Raw genomic sequence first — 22,896 nt, 5'->3', positions numbered from 1 at the left:
GAGAGTGAAACGCTAAACCCGCTCGATTGCGGAATCGATACGGTACCCCTTCCTGAGTGGCGCGCGAGCCAATCGGGCGCGAGCTTGCAAGCCCGCGGTGTCCCGGCGCAGTGCTGTCGATACGAGATCCTTCGGGGGCGGGCAACGGTCCCTCGGCGGCGTGCGACTCCTCAAATTTTTGTCCTTAGCGGCAGACGGAACTTCGCTCGTGCCGGTGTGCCTCCGGTTTGACCCTGGGGCGGTGGCCAGCCACCCCGTGGGTCGGTGTTTTGTGGAGATCATTTGCTGAAGCCGGGTTTTTACCCAAGCGCTTGGGGCCCCGCTATCGGCGGCCTCGTCCGTCGCTGCCGCACGTGCCGCCCGCCTGCCGCGTTGCTCTCGCCAGCCCGCGATCTCTGCTGCTTCCGCGTTTGCCACCCCTCCTTGGTTATCGATCGTCCTTGATTTCCTTCGCCAAATACTCCCTCGAAGGTTTGCCGTGGTGTAGGTGAGGTGCCGCGCGTATTACATTGCATAAAAAAAACAAAAGAAAATAATCAAAATGCGGAAACGCGATTAAATACGACCCCTGGAGATCTCGTCGTTGCCTCCCTGGTCCGTCCCTGGGCGCGAAATTCCGCGCCTTGTGACGGCGGCGGGGCGCCGCGACGGTGCGGCGAGCCGCAACGTCACAGCACATGTTACGCGTCTCCCCGAATTCAGCCAAAAACATATGGATCAGTATAACGGGTAGCCCTATAGAGCAGGCGCTCTGTATGTACATACATATGTGTAAGAATCGGTGAGCACTTCTTTATCGACGCTGATCGAGTTCGCCCGCGACTCCAGCATCCCCTTAAATACTTCAAACCCTTTATTATGTCCAAGAAACATTTTTGTATACATATAATCTATACTGCGTGAAATAAATATTTAATTAGGTTTATTTATTTTCTATACGCGAAAATATTTGTTTATACTGGTTCATAACTTCTTAATCTACTGGCATTACGTTAGAAAACTGTAAACAGTACTGACATTTCACCTACCTATGTACTTTCATATTCCCTACTATGAATAATTTTATGGTATTTATACAAGAGCACTATTAGTTGTAGCTAATAAACATATAACGAGTGGCATGGCATATTCCCCCCAGTTACCCCGTAAAATTCCTGTAAAATTTGTAATTTATTGCATATCCCTGCAGGGTTCGCAATCTACTACCAATACTATCTTTCATCTTTCTCCTCTCACTTTAACCCTTTGGACCAACGGCTTAACGTCTCTTTCCGAAAGACGGAGCCCATGCAGTTTTCTCCGCACAAGAGCCTATCTTGCACGGAGGGGCGCAGCTATCGGAAAAACATTCCATGCTTCATGGCTCTAGTGGACTCGAACCTGGTTCCTCAGATTACGAGTCTGGCGCTCTACCACTAGACCACACTGCCGCCCTCCCCCCAGTTATCCAAGTCATAAAATTTAAATATGTGTAAAAATTGATTGCAAATATCTATATGTATTTATTGTGACAAACAAAAGTAGCTGAAAATTTATCGTAAGATATACCTCGAAAAAAAAAACAGTGGTAGTATTATACCTTAAAAAAATCTAAGTAACAAGTGGTAGACGAAATCTTTGTATCTCGAAAAATATATGTTCTCTGTAATTGGCGCTGTAATTTAAAAAAAGATATCATTTCTTTTTTGTAATTGTAATAATAGATCACTTGAAGCGCGACTCTTTTTTTGATAAGGTAACGTAATTTTGTGATGTGTATCACTTGAGTAATAATTTTTTGGAAATAAAAATAATACTGCTTAGGTTTTTTCGAGATTTTTGGAGATACAAAGATTACGTCCACCACCTGTTACTTAGGTTTTTTCGAGGTATAATACTACTACTTTGTTTTTTTTTCGAGGTGAAGATACTACTGTTTAGGTTTTTTCGAGATTTTTCAAGATACAAAGATTTCGTCTACCACTTGTTACTTAGATTTTTTTAAGGTATAATACTACCACTGTTTTTTTTTTCGAGGTAACAACATATACACTACTATGCGTGTACTTGGCGCCTTTCTTTACCTTTTTTTTAAAAAAGGTAATTTTGTACAGATATCACGCCTTTTTGCAGTATTACGCATTGTATAAACAAAATATGTACAGGGTGTTATTTCGAGGTATAATACTACCACTTTGTTTTTTTCGAGGTAACAACATAATACATATATACTACTATGCGTGTACTTGGCGCATTTTTTTACCTTTTTTTTTGAAAAAGGTAATTTTGTACGGATATCACGCTTTTTTGTAGTGTCATATAAGACGTCGGCGTTAGAAGTAGATAGAAGAAGAAGTATCTTAATAAAAAATTTTCACATTTGGACTTTGCGTCGCAATATCTCCGCTCGTAGGGCACGGAGCGGGATATTATAAGAGAACCCCCCCCCCCCTAATTGGACCCCAAGCTATCGATCAAGCCTACTTAGAACTTGATCCGTTCACTCGTTATTGAGATCTCAACATCTCGGGTACTCGCAACCCGTCGCGTCGCGTAAAAAAGTCACGGTCGGTCTCGCTCCGCGTGTACTTGGCGCGAGACACTACCGTGTCTCTTGATTCTGCCGCTAGGGAATTTTTAAGTCGATTCTTATGAATCAAGCTTGAATTCGATGTCTAGGTGTCCCAGGTTGCCGATGACGAGGTTCACATAGTGCGCTTCATAGTTTTCGGTATCCAGGTGTATTAATACCTTGAATTCGATGTCCACGTGTTCCAGGTTGCTGATGTCGGGTTCCAGATAGTGCGCTCTATAGTTTTCGGTGTCCAGGTATAATAATACGTTGAATTCGATGTCTAGGTGTCCCACGTTTCCGATGACGAGGTCCACATAGTGCGCTCCGTAGTTTTCGGTGTCTACGTGTATTAATACCTCGAATTCGATATCTATGTGTCCTACATTCAGATTTAAAGTTATTAATACACCTGGACACCAAAAACTACAAAGCGCACTATGTGGACCTTGTCATCAACAACCTGAGACACCTAGACATCAATTTCAAGATATTAATGCACGTAGACACCGACACCGGAGCGCACTATGTGGACCTCGTCATCGGCAACCTGGGACACTTAGACATCGAATTCAACGTACGATTACACCTGGACACCGAAAACTATGAAGCGCACTATCTAGATCTTGTCATCGGCAACCTGGGACACGTGGACATCGAATTCAAGGTATTAATACACGTAGACACCGAAAACTACGGAGCGCACTATGTGGACCTCGTCATCGGCAACCTGGGACACGTAGACATCGAATTCAACGTACGATTACACCTGGACACCGAAAACTATGAAGCGCACTATCTGGATCCCGTCATCGGCAACCTGGGACACGTGGACATCGAATTCAAGATATTAATACACGTAGACACCAAAAACTACGGAGCGCACTATGTGGACCTCGTCATCGGCAACCTGGGACACCTAGACATCGAATTCAACGTACGATTACACATGGACACCGAAAACTATGAAGCGCACTATCTGGATTCCGTCATCGGCAACCTGGGACACGTGGACATCGAATTCAAGGTATTAATACACGTAGACACCGAAAACTACGGAGCGCACTATGTGGACCTCGTCATCGGCAACCTGGGACACGTAGACATCGAATTCGACGTATTATTACACCTGGACACCGAAAACTATGAAGCGCACTATCTGGACCTCGTCATCGACAACCTGGGATACCTAGACATCGAATTTAAGCTTTGATTCATAAGAATCGACTTAAAAATTCCCTAGCGGCACTTTCTGCCAAGCGTAGAGAACCTTCTTTTCCGTTGACTTCATATATATTATATCAAGCTTGATTCATAAGAATCGACTTAAAAATTCCCTAGCGGCACTTTCTGCCAAGCGTAGAGAACCTTCTTTTCCGTTGACTCAATATATATATATATTACCTAATTTACCTAAATAGAAATCTTCCTCTTGACCGATAAGTCTATTGACCTAATTTCGAAATACGCGCGCGATATCGAAACTGGCGATACCTGCGCCGCCAGCGTCGAAAAAGTGAAAGTGACGTTTCTGATTATGACGTCATCATATAAGTCGGCGTTAGAAGTAGAAGAAGAAGAAGTATCTTAAAAATAAATTTTCCCATTTGGACTTTGCGTCGCAATATCTCCGCTCGTAGGGCACGTAGCGGAATATTATGAGAGAAACCCCCCCCCTAATTGGACCCCAAGCTATCGATCAAGCCTACTTAGAACTTGATCCGTTCACTCGTTATCGAGATCTCAACATCTCGGCTACTCGCAACCCGTCGCGTCGCGTAAAAGAGTCACGGTCGGTCTCGCTCCGCGTGTACTTGGCGCGAGACACTACCGTGTCTCTTGATATGTTTACGTTAATAAATTGTAAAAATAATCAACTGACGCGGTAGCGTCGCGACACCATGCAAGTACATAAAAAGAGAGCTAGCAGACGACTAGCAGCTAGAACACGGCACTACCAAGTAACTTATCCGAAGTTTTTGGGCCGATCTATCTTCGGAATCAAATATCTCAAGAAAAAAAACTGCGATCGAAAATCTGACGACAATTCTCTAATATAACATTTATGACTTGACAATGTTCAATTTTTATTTAAACTTGCACTTTTATTGTTATCATTTGGATTTAATTATCCAATGCGAGCAATAATATATTCCGTCACAAGTTGAACGTTTACGCATAAAATATAATAAATTATATGCAAAACATAATAATCTACATATGTATAATGTAAACGTTACACTGTTTAACGTGTCCTATGTAAATAATGAGTAACCTATGGAGAGAATAATCGAAGATTTATTGAATATTTTATCTGAAATATATAAAAATTTATATATTTTGTTTGCAGTTTTATTTTCAGCGCTATTATTTATTTAATTTATTAGCTTGGGCACAATTTTTAGGATATCAAAAAAATTAACAACGGTTTTAAAGATTTTGATTTTGTACCTGCGAAAGAAGAAAATAAATATATCATGCATATTGTGTGTATCATAACTCTAAGCTAGTCAATATGCTGCTTTCTGTCGTTTAAAACCTCATAGAGATTACATAGCGCAAATCAGAGTTAGAATTTAATCGCACATTTCGGACCGATTTTATTGTCATCACGCCGACCATTCCCCTCCTGCTTCTCGTGATATATTAATTGTTAGCAATGAGTCACCAGACGTGTGTAAACAAGGCGCGAGATACATCATCTCAGGCGCGTCCGTACTATAATCGTCTTAAGCAATATATATGAAATAGAAAAATGGATAGTTAACAATTAATAACAAAAAAATTTAAATTACTATTTTAAAATTATTATTATAAAAAAATTTTAATTAGACTGATTTTTATGCAATTATAAAGTAAAAGAACGTCTACAATTTCTATAGTTGTAAATAAATGTAATCAAAGTGAGAGACGCACATGTAGAATAATATAAACATGTAGAAGAATTGAATTATTTGGGATTATTGATTAATGTTTATCTTTGTTTTAAATATCAAAATGCTATAAAATTCCCATTCTTTCCATATTTTTCGGCAATAATGTTTGTTTTCCTGATATATACCTATTAATCGTTAGATACGACAATATATGAATACTCGAGAGCGAATTTTTATCTGATAGAACGTAAACACCGACCAGCGTGATGCATAAGTCGTTAACGTTCGCGTTATCTTTATAGAACGCAGAAAAGATCGCGATTATTTATCAATCGCGATCGATTCGTACTCGTAAATTTCAATAATAAAATCTCAATAATAAGTGAAAGAATAATTAAAACGTAGTCGCAGATTTTGTTAGGTATTTTTCCTTTCTTTTATCAAGCATATATATTCGGTCAACAAAACACATTCATTTCAGATCAATCATCAAATAATTTATATTGCACGCATCTTGACAATAGTGTTAAAATTTTTTTTAAATTACAGAACATGTTTAATTACAGAACATATATAATTTTATAATTAAATTAATAAAACTGTGTTGTTAACAGATAGTGATTCATCTCAAGTTTTGGATTCGCACATCTCTCATTTAAATTATGTATTTATGAAGTAAATATATATCTAATAGAGAACATTATATATAGTAAACATTTTTTCTTTTTAAATAACAAAATTTTTTCTCTTTAATTTAACAAATATTTCTTCTTTCTTTATTATATATATTTTTTTCTTTTTATTTGTTGTGACCATTAAAATATACGAATTTACAATTTGAAACAAATCTGTGTCATTCAATTATAGCACAATAACAGGGCGATAGTGCAATGATTAAATGTTAATTCTATTTGGGAGATTAGTAGAAGAAAAAGAGACTAATTATAAGAAGGATATTGAGCAGGTGAATAATTCAGTAGGAATACATTTTGCTGTACAGTAATTTTTGATGTTAAAGAAGTGATAGCTGTTTATTAATATGACAACAAGACGTGTTGTTGTTTAAGCACATATTTGAGCCTAATATGGGTGGGAGAAACGGTTTTCGGTGCTAGTATAAAGCTACGTAGATACGGTCGATCTGTCACAGTCGTTTCTGCAATTTGTTTCAGTTTTAGCTTCGTTAGCAGTTCGTTATAATGGCATTGTCTCTGAGGAGGGAAGGGTCTCCATAGTATCTCTTTCTGGAAAGGATGAAAGTCCCACCGATTAAACCAAAAGGTGATCCATTAAATTATATATATATATATATATATATATATATATATATATATATATATGTATGTATATTATATAAATAGTGCGTACAGATTAATATAATTTCTGTGCAACGGAACAATTCTCCACAGAGAGAAGAAAATTTTCAAAAAGTATTTCATGAATAAATCCATTAAAATAGAAGATCTCACATCAGTGAAACTCAGTATTATCAAAGACTATCAATATGTATTTAATTTATTTACAAAAAAGATTTTCGAACGATCGTTTTATATACATTAAAAGAAAAAAAGAAATATACATGTCTCACAATTCTCGAATTATCAATTTTAATGATTTGGAGTTAATGTCTTTTTAGCAAAAATATTTCATTTTTTTTTTAATATTTTCATTTTTTTGTTCTAATTTCAATATCAAACTGATTTATGTCCTTTTTTTTGAATCAAGCTATTATGTAATTGGTCACATGTTGATACTACTACAATGTTGATTGACGATCGCAGAAATGTGATTGAATTAGTATAGGCATGTTTGATACATATTGTAGATAGGGGAAATTCTTATCGCAGTCTGATGACGATGCTATTGATTAAGCACGTTAAAATTGTCAAGCAAAAAGGTTTTGCAATTTAATATCTTACAATAAAAAAAATTTCTATAATTTCGATTATTCAAGCTTTTAGAATCTTCTTTGATTTCTTCTTTATTGCTAAAGCAATCTTTGAAATTTTTTGCCTTTCGAACCATCTTACAAATTTAATTAGAGTAAGTATAATTAAAAGATATCGAAATTTGAAATGAGAAATGATATATTTTTTTCAATAATCAAGTGACACGCTGGTGTCTCGTGATAAGTGTACGTGCAGTGAGACACAATCCGTCTACACGCGAGCCGATGAATTGAGAGACCAGAGACCCTTAGATTATTGAATCCCAATAACGGCTGAATCGATCAAGTTCTGAGTAGGCTCAAGTTTGGGTTTGAATTATATAATAAAGGTATTTTAATTAAGCTGTTGCTGCAAAAATGTAATGAATATTAAATAACCTTGAAACAAATGCTTGAAACAAATTCAATACTGTTGCTGAGCATTTGCGGGGGCAGTTTTACATATGTTATTTGTGCAAACACTCGTCACGAGTTTATACACATATTCACGCAAATATGACAGGTGTTTTGCTAGCTGGGTATGGATGCATTTTGATATTCACTGTCAGTACTGAAAATTTATAATTTACGTCACGTATATCGAAATGCAGCTTATTTAACATGCTAGACTGCGAGTTTCTTTATATTGGTCGTATATTCGTGTTCTCAAAAAGTATGTAGTACAGCTGCTATATTGCACATGTGTCTAATAAGCTCAAGAAGAATGTCATTTATATTCATGTAAGTATATGTATATAAATGCAATATATATGCTAATGAATTGTGTTAGTATGATTAAATTGATTATAAATTTAATTATATATATGTATATGTGATTGTGCTGTTCTAATAACTTTGATTAAGACTGCGTTTCAAGTCCGAAAATAACGGCGTGTGGTTTGCCAATGCGAAGAATTGTACGTAAAATTCACGCGAATAATATTATTAGGCAATCAAGCTCTAGTCCCTGATCGTTTAACGACGTTTTCTTTAATTTGATTGTACATCATATACGGTTGTATATGATGTACTTAGTTTTTTAGTTTACTTTTTACTTAGTTATTGTAGGGAAAGGTGCTGTACTCCCGAACATTTTTAAGTTTTTGATTTTTTTGAGCCATATACTACGTTTACGCGAGTAATAACGTTACTTCTGTAATAACTTACGATAATTCACTCGTTTACGCGTAAATTATCGTAAAAGTTACTACAAAATCCCGTTTACGTGAACGAATTATCGTAAGTTACTACAGAAGTAACGCTTGCGTAAACGTAGTAATAGTTTTAATTAAAAAATTTTGAAAAAATATATTATTAAAGTACATGTATACATTTTAGTATAAAAAACCTAAATTTTTATTATCATTTGGTAAGAGAATACAGCAATTTTTTATAATTGGAAATTTTGTTTCAAGGTACAGCAGCTTGATGTACCTTAGAATACTCTGTTTTATTCCTTGGAACACCTATGAAAAATTTTAATTAACAAAAAAAGTGACTCTTTTCAAAGAAATATAATATTTTATTAAATTTAGTTACATCTTGGTCAATTATTAAACTAAAAATGACAATCAAATCTAACGAGATAAATCATTATCGTCATAAATAAAATATTTATAAAAAATAAAATATAAAAAAAATAAAATAAGAAAATAAAAAAAGAAAAAAAATAGAATAAAATAATATCAACGCTTACTTCTAATAAATTATTTAAGCATCTTTTATCAAACAATAAAATTTTACATTACATATTTTTATTGCTTTTCTTATTGTCAGTAAGATACTTTCAGTTCCTAAAACTGCATTTACAGCAGATATCAGAGTAGATATCATCCGGCCTTAGCCTTTTTATTCCACGTTTATGTGACATGGTAGCTATAAAACAAACAAATAGCTTCCAATTACTCTAGCTGTCAGTAAAAATGGAAAAAATTGTAGTTAAACAAATAACAAAGTTATATAAAGATAACAATCAGCTAATATACTTTTGCTTCCTCATAGAGGAAGCTTTGTGATGGTGAAAAAAAATTTTTCGAGATTTTGATGGAAATAGGTTTAGAATGTTCTAAAATGTCGAAAAATCGTATTAGTAAAAAATGTCCGGAAGTATGTATGTATGTGTGTGCGCGCGCGCGCGCGCGCGCGTGTGTGTGTGTGTGTGTGTGTGGTGTGTGTGGGTGTGTGTGTGGGTGTGTATGTACGGATTTTTTGTACACGCATCTACTTCTATAATTTTTTAGATAGCGGATTGAAATTTTTCACACAAATAGAGTATCATAGAAAGTATGTTCTCCTCAAATTTTATTAAAATTGGTTGACCGGTATAGATTTTATTGCAATTTTTTTTTTTAGAAAAGTGTGTTTTATCCTATAGCTTTTTCAATATTTGAGATAGCGATCTATATCTAATTCTATTAAATTTTTCAGTTTTTTCTACCTCTATTTGATAAATAATTAATTAAGATTTGGTTAATTAGTTCTGGAGTTACAGACGTTTGAAATTTCGGAGATTTTGATCGCGTATAAGGCTAAGTCTAATCAACCGAATTTAAAAGAATTATATATGAAATAGGGGTAGAAAAAAGACTGAAAAATATAATAAAATTAGAAATTGATCGATATCTCCAAATTTGCGGAAGTTAAAGCTTCCTCTATGAGGAACCCAAGTGCAAATTTCTAATTTGCACAATTTTTTGAAATAGCGTTCCAAGGTACATCAACCGTCATGTTCCAAGGTATGTACATAAAAATCAATTTCTAATAAAAAATTAGTTAATATCTTATAGATTATAAATGAGATTATAAATAATTTACTACATTGTTCTACATATTTGACACATTCTTACTAGCCTTAGCTGATAACTATATCTTCATTATAAAAAATTACAAAAATCACAGTACAAATCTCAATAAAGGACCCCGCACCATTTTTATGGGAAAATGTCTTTCTGCGGATTTGGCTAATTTTTGGATATGTTGTAGTTCTCATCATTCTGAACAAATGTCCCAATGGGCGCAACTTGATCCTATGAACCGTTTCCGCGCTATAAGCCCTGGAAGGTCCAGATTTGACATGTAAAAGTTAATAAGCTTTTCGACTCGATATATGTGACCCTCGGTCTAGTGTGTGTGTGTGTGTGTGTGTGTGTGTGTGTGTGTGTGTGTGTGTGTGTGTGTGTGTGTGTGTGCGTGTGCGTGTGCGTGCGCGCGTGCGTGTGCGTGTGTGCGTGTGCGTGCGCGCGCGCGCGCGCGTGTGTGTGTGTGTGTGTGTGTGTGTGTGTGTGATCGCCTTACGCTATCGCTACTTTACATAGAGCACGAAATTAAAATAGCCTCACAATCGTTAGCAGTGTTATATATGCAATGTTACAATTAATAATTAATTTTTAAAAATGTTCCCATAAAGTAATATTATTCGTAATATTATTTATGTAGTTAGAAACATTTGTTATCTTAGAGATGTTATCTTCTACTTCAACGTTTTGTTCTTCGTTCTTTTGTTTCAACTTCACTTGTCATTTATATTCGAACATCCTTCTTGACTTGTTTATATTCCAACATCCTTTGTGTACTTTTTTTTAAATTCATTTACTTATAATTACCTCTAGTACTTGAGATTAATCTTTATCCAAGATTAATTTTAACGTTGTAATGAAAGTCATTTCTAATTTGCCTTTAAATTTCAATATTCTGCAAAAACAATGTGCTTTTGTCTAGATTATAACCAATGTTTCGATCGACTTTCTTTATAGCTCGTCGAAAATTCTTGAATTACGTCCAGAAAATTAAACAAATTTTTAAAGCGTTGAGTATAACTTATTTTTTCTTTTAATACAATAAACTTCTGAAATAGTGAGAGACTGTTGGTACTTCTATAGATTATTATATAATAATATTTATCAAATTCAGATAATTGAATAAAAAAATTCCCGAAAATTTAAAAAATAAATATTTATTAATTTGTTGATATCAAGCGATTTTTGTTTGTTATTGGAATAAAATGATGTTCTTGTAGGTATCCTCGGGATCAGGCATCTGCAGGTGCTGCTGCTGTTCCTGGCCACGTCCATCGGATTCAGTCTCAGGCTTGCGATGTCAGTGGCCATAGTACCGATGGCGAACGCGAGCACCGCGAATCCTGACATCGAGGTAAATTACTTAATTATGTCTTTTTATCGGCTTAAAACCGGTGATTCAAATACCGACGCTCGGATAATTTGAAACACTAGAAACGTTCTTGTAGTGATTGTTAGATGAACGTATCCCTTTTCCTCTGAACATGCTTCGTTACATAATAATATCAACTTAAACCTGTATGAAGTTAGCCCACCATTTTTGGATTTCAAATATTTTTTTAGTTGTTTCCGGTTGTTCTCTGTTTGTTCTACATTATTCCACAGTTAGTAGTCCAAAAAAAAAACGAAAAACACGGTGAAAAAAGTAAAAAAAACTGTTTTTTAAAGTAACCCCCCATTTTTTGAAAAATCCAATTTTTTGTTGTTCTGGATTGTTCTAATTGTTCTAAACATTGTTCCAAAATATTAAATCCCCACAAGATATATTTACAAAGATATAGCAAAAAATATTATATAGAGCGCTCAAGTAATATTTCTATGTTTGTAGCTATTATTTTCTACAGAACAACCAGGAACAACTTTCAATTTTGCCGGAACGAACGTACAGAGGGCACTTTACTCTTGGAGGTAGAGATTTTGTAGATATCTTTGTGTAGATATCTTAATAGTAACCGATGTAATCAATCGTCGAAGCCGGAATGAAGGAAACACTTATTGCAGCTTATAAATATAAGATAGCTTTATTATAGCTTTACATAGTTTCTTGTCGAACTTTCGAGAGAGAACAGAAAACGTAACGCTTACGAGGCGGAAGTGCCAGCTCAACCTGAAGCTATATAAGCACAACGACGGAAAACGCAGGGTGTCGCTAGCGCGACCATGAACATACTAAATATATAAGAATTGCCTACTTAACAGATTTATTTTGTCTTTTTCGACTGACAACGTCACACCAGCGATACCAAAATGTAGAACAATGGCACCTAGGCCTAGAACAACTATACATTGGGTGCCATTGTTTTACATTTTGGTATCGCTGGCGCGACGTTGTCGGTCGAAAAAGACAAAATAATTCTCTACCTTCAAGAGTAAAGTGCCCTCTATATGTTTGTTCCGACAAAACTGGTAGTTGTTCCTGATTGTTATAGGCCTAGGTGCCATTGTTCTACATTTTGGTATCGCTGGCGCGACGTTGTTGATCGAAAAAGACAAAATAATTCTTACCTCCAAGAGTAATGCCCGATCTACAATAGCTGTAGTAAGCTGTAGTAAGCCTCAAGATGTAAGAAATTGACCAATCACAGTCGATTATTCTCCTCACATTCGCCTGTAATTGGTCAATTTCTTACGGCTTGAGGCTTACTACAGCTTACTACAGCTATTGTAGATCGGGCATAAAGTGCCCTCTATACGTTTGTTCCGGGAAAATTGATAGTGTTCTTCGTTGTTCTGTTCATTTTCAGCTTAAATATGTAATTTGGTTGTCAGAAAATAATAACGATAGCTACAAACATAGAAACATTACTTAAGCGCTCTATGTACTATTTTTTGTTATATCTTTGTAAATATATCTTGTAGAGATTTAATATTTTGGAACAATGTTTAATTAGAACAAGAATAATTAGAACAATCCAGAACAACAAAAATTTTGGATTTTTCAAAAACTGGAGGGTACTTTAAAAAACAGATTTTTTTCTTTTTCCACGGTGTTTTTCGTTTTTTTGAACTACTAACTGTGGAACAATGTAGAACAAATAGAGAACAACCGGGAACAATTAAAGAAATATTTGAAATACAAAAATGAGGGGCTAACTTCATACAGGTATATAATTTTTAAGTTCAGTTTAGGTATACATTTTTTCTTCTTACGCGCGCATTAATGTTTCTTTAATTTTATTTCATACATGTACATAACGGGATACAAAAATTATTAAAAATTATTTCAGACACTTAAATCTCTGTAGTAATTTTTTTGAATAATATTGTCTTGCATAATTTCCACTATAGGCTCACTGAGGTTAAAATTATTCGAAAGTATTGATTACGTTGTCAGGATTACGGTTGGACTAAGACGCAAAAAGACTTGGTGCTTAGTTCGTTCTACTGGGGCTACCTGGTGCCGCAGGTGCTGAGCGGCTACATCGTTAATATCTGGAGCAGCCAGAAGCTTATTGTTATCGGGATGCTGTTCTCCGGGATATTCAATGGCTTAACACCGATTGCCGCTCATTATGGGGGTCTGGAGGTCGTCCTAGTTTGCAGAATAGGCATGGGTCTTACTCAGGCTTGCATGTATCCTTGCATCCAAACCCTCCTCTCAAAGTGGGTGCCGCCCGGTGAAAGAGCACGACTGGGTGAGAATAGATTCAGAATCTGCGCTTAGCACATTCCAATTATATTAGGAAACAAACAATTCGTAGGTTATTTATTTTGTGAAAAGATATAAGGTAATTAAATACTTGACATAAAAATTTCTGACAATGAGTTATTATTAAACGCCAACATTCTCTCTGTTAAACTTGCTGGAAAGTAATGATTGACTCTGTGTGTGTGTGTTTTTTTTATAGAGGTCGGAAAAATACTCTTACGTATCATCAGGACTTGATGTTGTGCCTGGGTATGTCGGACTCGGATCTCCTCTACGGACTAAAAAACCTCCTCTGTCCTCAGCCTCTGTTTTCCCCGCGGTACCGCCATTAGGCATTACTTCACGGGGGGAGAATCTAGCTATTGCTCTTTCTTCTGTATGTCGAACGTCAAGGCTTCATTGCACCTCGTTGTCGAAGTCACATCTTCCTTTCTTCAATTGTTTCGATTTTTCGCACGTTCTCTTTCTAAACGACGGAGCTCTTGGAGAACCTCCGTTGCGAAAGAACTTGTCGCCTCCCATGCTTCCTTTGATGAGAGCATAGCTCCAACTAGTGACTTTGGCCGAATTTCTAAATGAACGGCAGCTTCCCAAGCACTGCGTGACAGGTTAAAACGAGGACACGTAAAAAACACGTGCTCTACATCTTCACTCACTCCGGGGCAAGACGGGCATTCTGGAGAAACATCTAATTTAAATCGATGTAGATACGCTCGAAAACACCCATGTCCTGATATCATCTGCGTGAGATAATAGTTAACTTCACCATGTTCGCGGTTTAACCAAACATCTATTTGCGGAATAAGGCGGTACGTCCACCTGCCATTTGTTGTGATGTCCCACGTTTCTTGCCATCGTTGTATGCTTCTCAGTCGTTCTTCAGCTCTGAGCTCCACCGGGCTCATTGAGGTTGATCCCTTTCGTCGGTAGAGAGCTCTTCGTTCTTCCGTTATACTTCAATAGGTAGCATTCCGGCAATGACACACACTGCGTCTACAGACACGGTGCGGAAAGCATTGGCGACTCTCAGGGCACTCAGCCTATATACTGGCGTGATTTTTTGTCGTGATTCTTGTGTTTTAAGTGCGTCACCCCAAACGGAAATTCCATATGTGAGCACAGACGTACGTGACTATACTGAAGACAGTAATGCTCTCCTCTTCTGCTTCGGCTCTCTTATGTTAGACATTAGCCGTACTAGGGTCACTCCGACTACCGACGCTTTAGCACCTACATGTTCTGCCTGCTGTTTGAAGCTAAGTCGGGCATCAATTATTACTCCTAGGTGCCGAATAAACGGCTGGGATGTTATTTCATGCTCTCCAACTTGCAGTGTGACTGTCTCTAGTTGCTTCCTACTAGTGATAAGCACTGCCTCGGTCTTGTGTTCTGCCAGCTTCAAGCCAACTGAATCTATCCACTGGCTGATCTTCTCGAAGGTGGTGTCAAAGACAAAGTTTATCTCTTCTAAATGTTTCGCGGCAATCACAATAGCAACATCATCTGCATATGCCACGAGTTTAGTTTCTCTTGGCAATGCTAGTTTCAGCAACCCATCGTACATGATATTCCAGAGGAGAGGGCCCAGAACCGATCCCTCAGGTACTCCTCCAGTGACTCTATACTCTTTCGGACCAATCTTAGTGTCGTTATTTAAAATCCTATCTGTGAAGTAGCTTGCTACCATCCTTCGTAGGTATTTCGGTACACTCATTTCGGTGAGAGCTCTCATAATACAGTCCCACTTGGCGGAATTAAAGGCATTTTTGATGTCTAGTGTCACCACCAAGCAGTACTTCTTCGTGCCTCTTTTCCATCTGGTCCCGGCAATCGCCTCCTTCGCTGTGCCGACGACAAGATCGATTGCATCCAGCGTGGAGCGACCTTTACGAAAGCCATATTGGTTGCTGGCGAGCAGCGGCTCGACTGCTGCTTCAATTCTTCTGTGAACAATAGTATTTTTCCAGCTGTATCCAACATGCAGAGTGGACGGTAAGATGTTGGTTCATCCGGTGGCTTTTTCCCCTTAGGAAGCAGTACCAGTCTCTGTTGCTTCCATTTCCGGGGAAAGATACCTTCTTTAAGGCGTGCGTTATATACCTCTAAAAATAGGTGCTGTTTTGATAGCCGATTCAATGCGATGTTTGGGATTCCATCCAAGCCAGGAGCTTTCGTATTGCCGACTCTATTACACGCTTGCATTAGCTGGTCCTCTGTGATTAGTGGGATCTCTTCTATCTCATGTTGTTCTGTCAGGTGGTGAAGCTTCTTTTGTTGGGGAAAAAGCGTAATCACAATCGTCTCCAGGAGTTTCGGGCACGTGGGCGATTGCATTGGTTGCCTTTTAAGGTGAGTCATGACTACTTTATAAGGTTTGCCTCACGGGTCGTTTTCTACTTCCTCGATCAGATCACGCCAGCATTGTCGTTTACTATCTCTGATGGCCTTGCGTAAACTTCGGCGTGCATTTTTGTACTCTGCCACCAGTTCTTCATAGTTTGACTTCTTGCGGCCACGCTGCGATGCTCTTCTCTTTATAAGACATTCTTTCCGGAGAGTAGCAATGTGGTCGTTCCACCAGTGCATCGATGGTAGATTATTTATGCCGCGTTTTCGGGGCATACTTGCGTCACAGGCTTCCGTGATCCTCTTCATCAGCTCTTCTGACTTATTTTCAGCATTTCCACTGTTGATTGGCTGAGTATCCAGGGCCACGGTGTAAACAGCAGTATCAAAGGCGGATACCTTCCAACCAAGTGTATTAAATTTCCTGTACACCTCTCCAGTAGTTTTTCCAGTGGACACTTCCCACAGTATCGCGCAGTGGTCACTAGCCGTGTAAGTGTCCAACACCTTCCAAAAGCAGTTTCCCTTAGCGAGGCTGCTGCTGACGAAGGTAAGATCCACAGTGGAACTCGCATCACCTCTTACGAACGTTGGTTTATTACCACTGTTGAGCAGGACCACATCCAATGTCGACATGGCCTCTAGTAGCGCTTCCCCTCGTGCATTTGTCTCCTTGCTGCTACAGTCCACTGCCTAGGAGTTGAAGTCCCCTGCGATTGCCACGGGAGAGTGCTGCTTCGCATCCTCAGTCAGTCGATCTAGGAGATCCGTGAACTCTAGCTAATGGAAGCAGGCTGGGTGTGTGTGTGTGTGTGTGTGTGTGTGTGTGTGTGTGTGTGTGTGTGTGTGTGTGTGTGTGTGTGTGTGTGTGTGTGTGTGTGTGTGTGTGTGAAGAAGTTGCTAAAGATTTTATTTCAAGATTGTAGAGAAATTAGTGACTGCTCGGGAAAATATTTTTTATACGTATATGTATAATTATATATATGTATAAAGTATATCCATATTGTATATATATTTTTCACTTTTATAATCTCTGTTTGTACACATATATAAGAAAAATAATAAGAAGAATAATTAAAAAGTAACTTTTAATTAGCCTTTTTGGTAAAAAATAAAACTGCGATTACATTATACAATATTTTATCTATATAAAATCATATATAATTTCGGCAAGTCCGTACATCAAATACATGTCTGCCATCTCCTGATTTAAATAATTATTCATCCTTATTCACTTAACTATTACTTATAAAACGCATGGCCAATTAGTGAATTATTAAGTGTTTCTAACAAGAGAACAAACTGAAGTGAGTAAACTCAATCAATAGAACGTGTGAAATCCACAAGATCGAGAAATATTCAGTTGATATTTAGCACTGTTTACAAATACAAACCAAATATGGCCATTTCGATCCTCCTATGAATAAGGTAAGCAGCTGTAAATAACTGGAACACAAAAATGGTTATAACTCGGGACAAGATCAAATAAATGTTTATATAAACTTTTTTCATTGTTTTTGTGTTTTCAATCCACTGCTGAAGTGAGTTCCACATGTTAGAAAATACCTTGTATAAGAACAGAGATTATACAAGAGAAAGAAAAAAAATATATAGAAATATTATATATACATATATATAATTATATATAATAAGTTTTTTCTCAATTGTTCTGCAGTAAAGTATTTTTGAAACGTCATACCATCACGTTACTTCCTGCTTTGGTTATTAAAATTAAATTTAGTTTCTTAGAAGAAGAGTTTTATATGTATTTCTTTCTCCTTCTCTCTCCGTATTGTTTATAGTTCCGAAAGATTACTGATAAATGAGTAGAATTTGCAAAAAACGAATTTTATAATTCTATAGTAAAACAACTAACAGCAAATTGTATTTAATTGTATGTTAATTGATATAATTTTGCAACTAAATAAGTCTAAACATTATACCTCAGGAACATTCGCTTATGCGGGCAGCCAACTCGGCGCGGTGATCACAATGCCGATTGCTGGAGTTCTCGCTGCATCCAACAGTGGTTGGCCCAGTATCTTTTACATATTCGGTGTATTAGCGATTATCTGGAGCATAGCGTTCCTTTATTTTGGAGCAGACACACCGTCCATTCATCGCAGTATTTCTCCGGAGGAGAGGATGTATATAGAAGAAAGTTTGAGGACAACTGAAGCGAAAAGCGATGACGAGGTCAAACAGGTAATAATCCATTATCATAAATCTCAATGACACAAATAATGATTTTTGGTGTTACATATACACTGGGCAACAAAATTATCACAACAAAAATTTACGTCAAAAATTTGCCCAACTTCAAATAAACATAACTCCGCGAAAAATTGTCATATCTGAAAGATTTTTTTTCATTTTAAAGGGTGAAGTCTGTACTTTAAGGAACCATTGTTAGATTTTGAATTTAGCCTCCCCCCTCCCGCCATTCTTCCAAAAGTAAGGATGTGTTACGTCTCCAAAAAATTACATACTTTGACACATTCTACGGAGTAGAATGAATTTTTTTCGTAACTATCATGGCAACCATCGTAAAATATGGACTTGTTTCTGCAAATTAAAAAAAAATTAAGTCCGTACGATTTTTTTTCGCTGAGTTATGGCTTATCAAAGTTATCTATGCATTTTTGTGCATTCAATCACCGCCAACATTAGTATTACCCGATGAACACTACGGAGAGGTTATTGGTCGGATTTTGCCTATAGTGTGTGTGTGTGTGTGTGTATGTGTTTAAAAATTTTTTTTTAATTTGCAGAAACAAGTCCATATTATACGATGGTTGCCATGATAGTTACGAAAAAAATTCATTCTACTCCGTAGAATGTGTCAAAGTATGCAATTTTTTGGAGACGTACATAACACGTCCTTATTTTTGGAAGAACGGCGGGAGGGGGGAGGCTAAATTCAAAATCTAACAATGGTTCCTTAAAGTACAGACTTCACCCTTTAAAATGAAAAAAAAAATCTTATAGATATATGACAATTTTTCGCGGAGTTATGCTTATTTGAAGTTAGGCAAATTTTTGACGTAAATTTTTGTTGCGATAATTTTGTTGCCCCAGTGTAGTAATACTTGTTTATCGCCTTAATATATTTTTCTGTATCATAATATGAAGAAAGAGTTTCTTCAATTTCGAGCTTGAACATCTTTTTTACATTAGATTATTTTTACGATACTCGCGACAAAAATATTTTATGTTATATAATGATTTAAGGCTGTAAACATGCAATAAAAAATAATACAAGGTATTTATATTCAGAATAATTTTATATCTTTTAGAAACTGAAAACACCGTGGAAGCACATATTCACTTCGCTACCTATGTGGGCTATCATAATAGCCCACTCCACGCAAAATTGGGGAGGAACGACTTTATCGACGCAAATACCGAGTTACATAACAGGCGTGTTGAATTTCAATGTCAAAGAGGTAAGCAATAAAATTTGGCAAACGAGTAAACAGGATAAAGAATATTTTCTTCCTATATTAGTTTCACGAATTTGGCGAAATTCATTTATTCGACTGCAATCGTTTTAATATCCGTGATTTAATATTTATAATAGATATATTTGAAATTATTTCCACCTTATTTGGAATTATTTCTTCTTTAATCGATTAGACATAATACTTTACATAAAGAAATTAATTAAAATATACATTTTCTTTTGTAGAGTGGTATAATTTCCGCTTTGCCATACTCGGTGAAGTTTATTCTTACCTTTCCCATAAGCTGGCTATCCGACTTCGCATTGAAGAAAGGTGCGGCTAGGGGTACAATTAGAAAGATTTGCAACACAGTGGCTTATTGGGGTCCGGCTATCGCTCTGGCATGTATGAGCGTCGTACCCACCGATGGTTATATATGGGCCATTGTCATCCTTGTTCTGGCAGTAAGTCTGAACGCTGGGGGTTTAAGCGGCTTCCTCATCAATCATATAGATCTTAGCCCAAACTTTGCTGGGACCATGGTATCCATCACCAATACCTTTGCCACCGTCATCTCTATTATCGCGCCACTAATATGTGCCATCATCGTCACCGACGAGGTAATCATCTGTTCTCTTTCTTCTGTGTGTGTGAAATATCTGCATGTAATATATATAGTAATTTTATAGTTTACTCAATTTTCTGAAAATTTTTTATTTAATTCTATATCTTCAAATTTACCTATATATCTACTTATTATTTACAATTCCTACTATTTTATCCTTAATGAACTTACTTAATTGCTTCAGAAACAATGAGAAAGTTTCTAACGAGTAACGAGTGATCTCTCGCTTTTCAGAGTAACGTGTATCAGTGGAACATCGTGTTCTACGTCTCAGCGGCGCTTTTCTTTCTAGGTAATTTGGTGTTTGTGATATTCGGCAAAGGCGAGATACAATGGTGGAATGACCCAAAAGCACAACAGCCGAAACGAAAGGAGAAAAAAGAGAACGAGACGCAGATTTGAAATTTTATAAAATTAACTTTGATACGCTCTTGTGAAATTTTTGTAACTTGTCATTGGACTAAATCCTACGGCAAGTTATAAAGTATGCGGGTGTGTAATGTAGGGGAGACCGGGGCTAAAAGTAACACGGGTAAGTTGTCACAAAGCTTATATCTCACTTAATAGATTGAGTGGAATATTTTTATTTATAGTATAGGTTGCTCCTATCGTGTTAGTCGGGTGCACGAAATAGCTCATTTCAAAAACATCGCATGTAATATTTACGAGCACTTTTTAAAAATTGGATCGTGAGTAAGTTTTTCTTGCCTGTATTTTTATTATTCCGTTGGTTTTTGGAATTACTGTCGTAATATTTCTTTTTGGTCATAAGAAATATTATAGTTTTAAATAATTTTTCCTGTATTTAGTTAACCGTCATTGCAACATAGTTTATAAATATAATCTTCTTTGTTCAAAATGACCGTTCAGGGTAAGTTGTCTCAAATGAGATGGGATTCAAAGTTTATGAGAATTATTATTCTTTTATTTACTCAAAGCTTATGAAAGTATTACAAAGTTTATGAAAATTATTATTCTTTCATTTACTCTAAGTTTATGAGAATTATATTACAAAGTTTACGAAAATTATTAATTTTTTGTTTAATTCATGCTGCAATATATTATTAAGTTAAATTTCCCAAAAACTGGTACTAACTTTAATAAAATATTAAAATAGGAACTATTTGTCGTGTGTTTCCTCTATATGAAAGATACGTGACAATCAATCCAGAGTCATGTGACAACCAACCCAGGGTATGGGATAAGTTGTCACATTTGCGCGGTTTTGCTTAGATTTAAATAACTTTTTTGTGTATAAATATATATAAGTCTAATATTTTTTTTCTTACACTTAAAAGATGTAGCTACATTATAAAGTAGTATACGATATTATAAAATATTGCTAACATTTTTTTTAAAATCAGTATTTGAAAAGTGTGAGAACTAGCCCCGGTCTCCCCTAAGCCCGAAGTTAGGACTGGAGCTGATTTATATTAAATTTATATTTATAAATGTACTTTTAAATATCGGAACGTTACAAATGATCATTTTCATCGATAAACAGCTGTACATATCATTGGTCCAAAGTGTAATGTAATGTTTCAATTTTGTGTTACACCGATGTTTTCGTTATCCACTAGCCTCACTTATCAGAGCTGATTATATTATCGTTAATCTGACTAATAAGTTAGACTTATAACACCAGAGGTACATTATTATGTGTATATAAGAATTTTTACTTTTTATTTTGATTGGACTTAGAACAATATTTTAGATACAATCACATGCATATTACGTGTTTAAAATAATAATAGACATAGTTTTAAAAGTTTCACATACAGTGTTTATGATTTCCTCAAGCATTCTGGAAAGTTAAAATAAAGTCAAGTTTTGTACGTAAAGAGAACATTTGTCAAATAGCTTTTTATAAATAAAATAAAAACTTTTAAGATCACTAGAAGATTACTGGAAGCTAATTATAATAATTAAGCACTGTAATACTAAAATTACTATAAAGCTAATTATAATGTAAAAGAAAGTGTCTGGAAACCGATTATGAGATGATTTATTCCAAAACAAATGCCTAGTAACTTATCAGGAAAAAACAGGTTATAAAATTTAAATATGTGTAAAAATTGATTGTGAATATAGAGAGTGTTTTAGAAGGTACGGGACAAATGTTAGGGGTTGATAGGTCTCTCTCACGAAAGAATTTTTATTAAGGGACCCTTCCGATGCATCCTTGAGGAGCTATGCGATCTTGTTCGGATCGCCTGTGAAGTAGGCAACCAGTCGCACGACAGTGCGTGACAATACTAGTCCACATGTTCTTTAATGTTGTATTTTTTATTGCTTTTTAAAACTTTTATTTATATATTTTATTACAGGAGATGCTCAAAGTATCTGTCTTGCACTTGATTACATTTATCACATCTGTGTAGCATTGAATTTCTTACTGCTTGGAATATTTCAATATTTTTCCTGATTTGATTAGAAGCCCCCGTTATATTTTCAATTAACTTTCAGTTGTCGATCAACTTGACGCCTCTTGACTTGTTTTTGTAAATACATGTTAGGTAAAAGTAAAGGGATAAGAAATTTATTATTTAGATGTAATTAACGTAATCAGGTGCGAGGCAAGCACTTTGACCACCTCCTGTAATAAAATGTGTAAATAAAAATTAAAAAGAACAACCAAAAAGCCAAAATAAAATTAAAGAAAGTGGACTAGTATCATCAGACGT

General features: G+C 36.0%; 2 protein-coding genes across 4 annotated transcripts; one reads left to right on the top strand and one right to left on the bottom strand.

Moving 5' to 3' along the window:
• Nucleotides 1-6,585: 6,585 nt before the first annotated feature.
• LOC139818955 (putative inorganic phosphate cotransporter) lies at nucleotides 6,586-22,106 on the top strand. 2 transcript variants are annotated; one of them, XM_071788019.1, is made up of 7 exons: nucleotides 6,586-6,708; nucleotides 11,370-11,503; nucleotides 13,484-13,784; nucleotides 18,093-18,349; nucleotides 19,441-19,590; nucleotides 19,833-20,207; nucleotides 20,447-22,106. In XM_071788019.1, exons 1-7 carry the CDS (start codon nucleotides 6,681-6,683, stop codon nucleotides 20,612-20,614), a joined length of 1,413 nt encoding a protein of 470 aa, XP_071644120.1. In that variant the 5' UTR covers nucleotides 6,586-6,680; the 3' UTR covers nucleotides 20,615-22,106. The 2 variants fall into 2 exon arrangements, with proteins under 2 accessions (XP_071644120.1, XP_071644121.1); XM_071788020.1 differs by having other exon boundaries at nucleotides 20,505-20,603.
• Nucleotides 9,986-18,226, bottom strand: LOC139818956 (uncharacterized). Of its 2 annotated transcripts, none has more exons than XR_011733562.1 (2): nucleotides 18,088-18,166; nucleotides 9,986-10,407 (listed from the first exon to the last, which is right to left on the bottom strand). XR_011733562.1 is itself a non-coding variant. In XM_071788021.1 (2 exons), the coding sequence occupies exon 2, from the start codon at nucleotides 16,778-16,780 to the stop codon at nucleotides 16,178-16,180; it is 603 nt and encodes a 200-aa protein (XP_071644122.1). In that variant the 5' UTR covers nucleotides 16,781-16,902; nucleotides 18,088-18,226; the 3' UTR covers nucleotides 16,096-16,177. The 2 variants fall into 2 exon arrangements, 1 of the variants encoding a protein (XP_071644122.1); XM_071788021.1 differs by lacking the exon at nucleotides 9,986-10,407 and adding an exon at nucleotides 16,096-16,902 and having other exon boundaries at nucleotides 18,088-18,226.
• Nucleotides 22,107-22,896: the final 790 nt, after the last annotated feature.

Source organism: Temnothorax longispinosus, chromosome 9 (assembly GCF_030848805.1).
Source record: "Temnothorax longispinosus isolate EJ_2023e chromosome 9, Tlon_JGU_v1, whole genome shotgun sequence".
In the NCBI taxonomy this organism is placed as follows: domain Eukaryota; kingdom Metazoa; phylum Arthropoda; class Insecta; order Hymenoptera; family Formicidae; genus Temnothorax; species Temnothorax longispinosus.
This window is presented reverse-complemented; position numbering and strand designations above follow the sequence as displayed.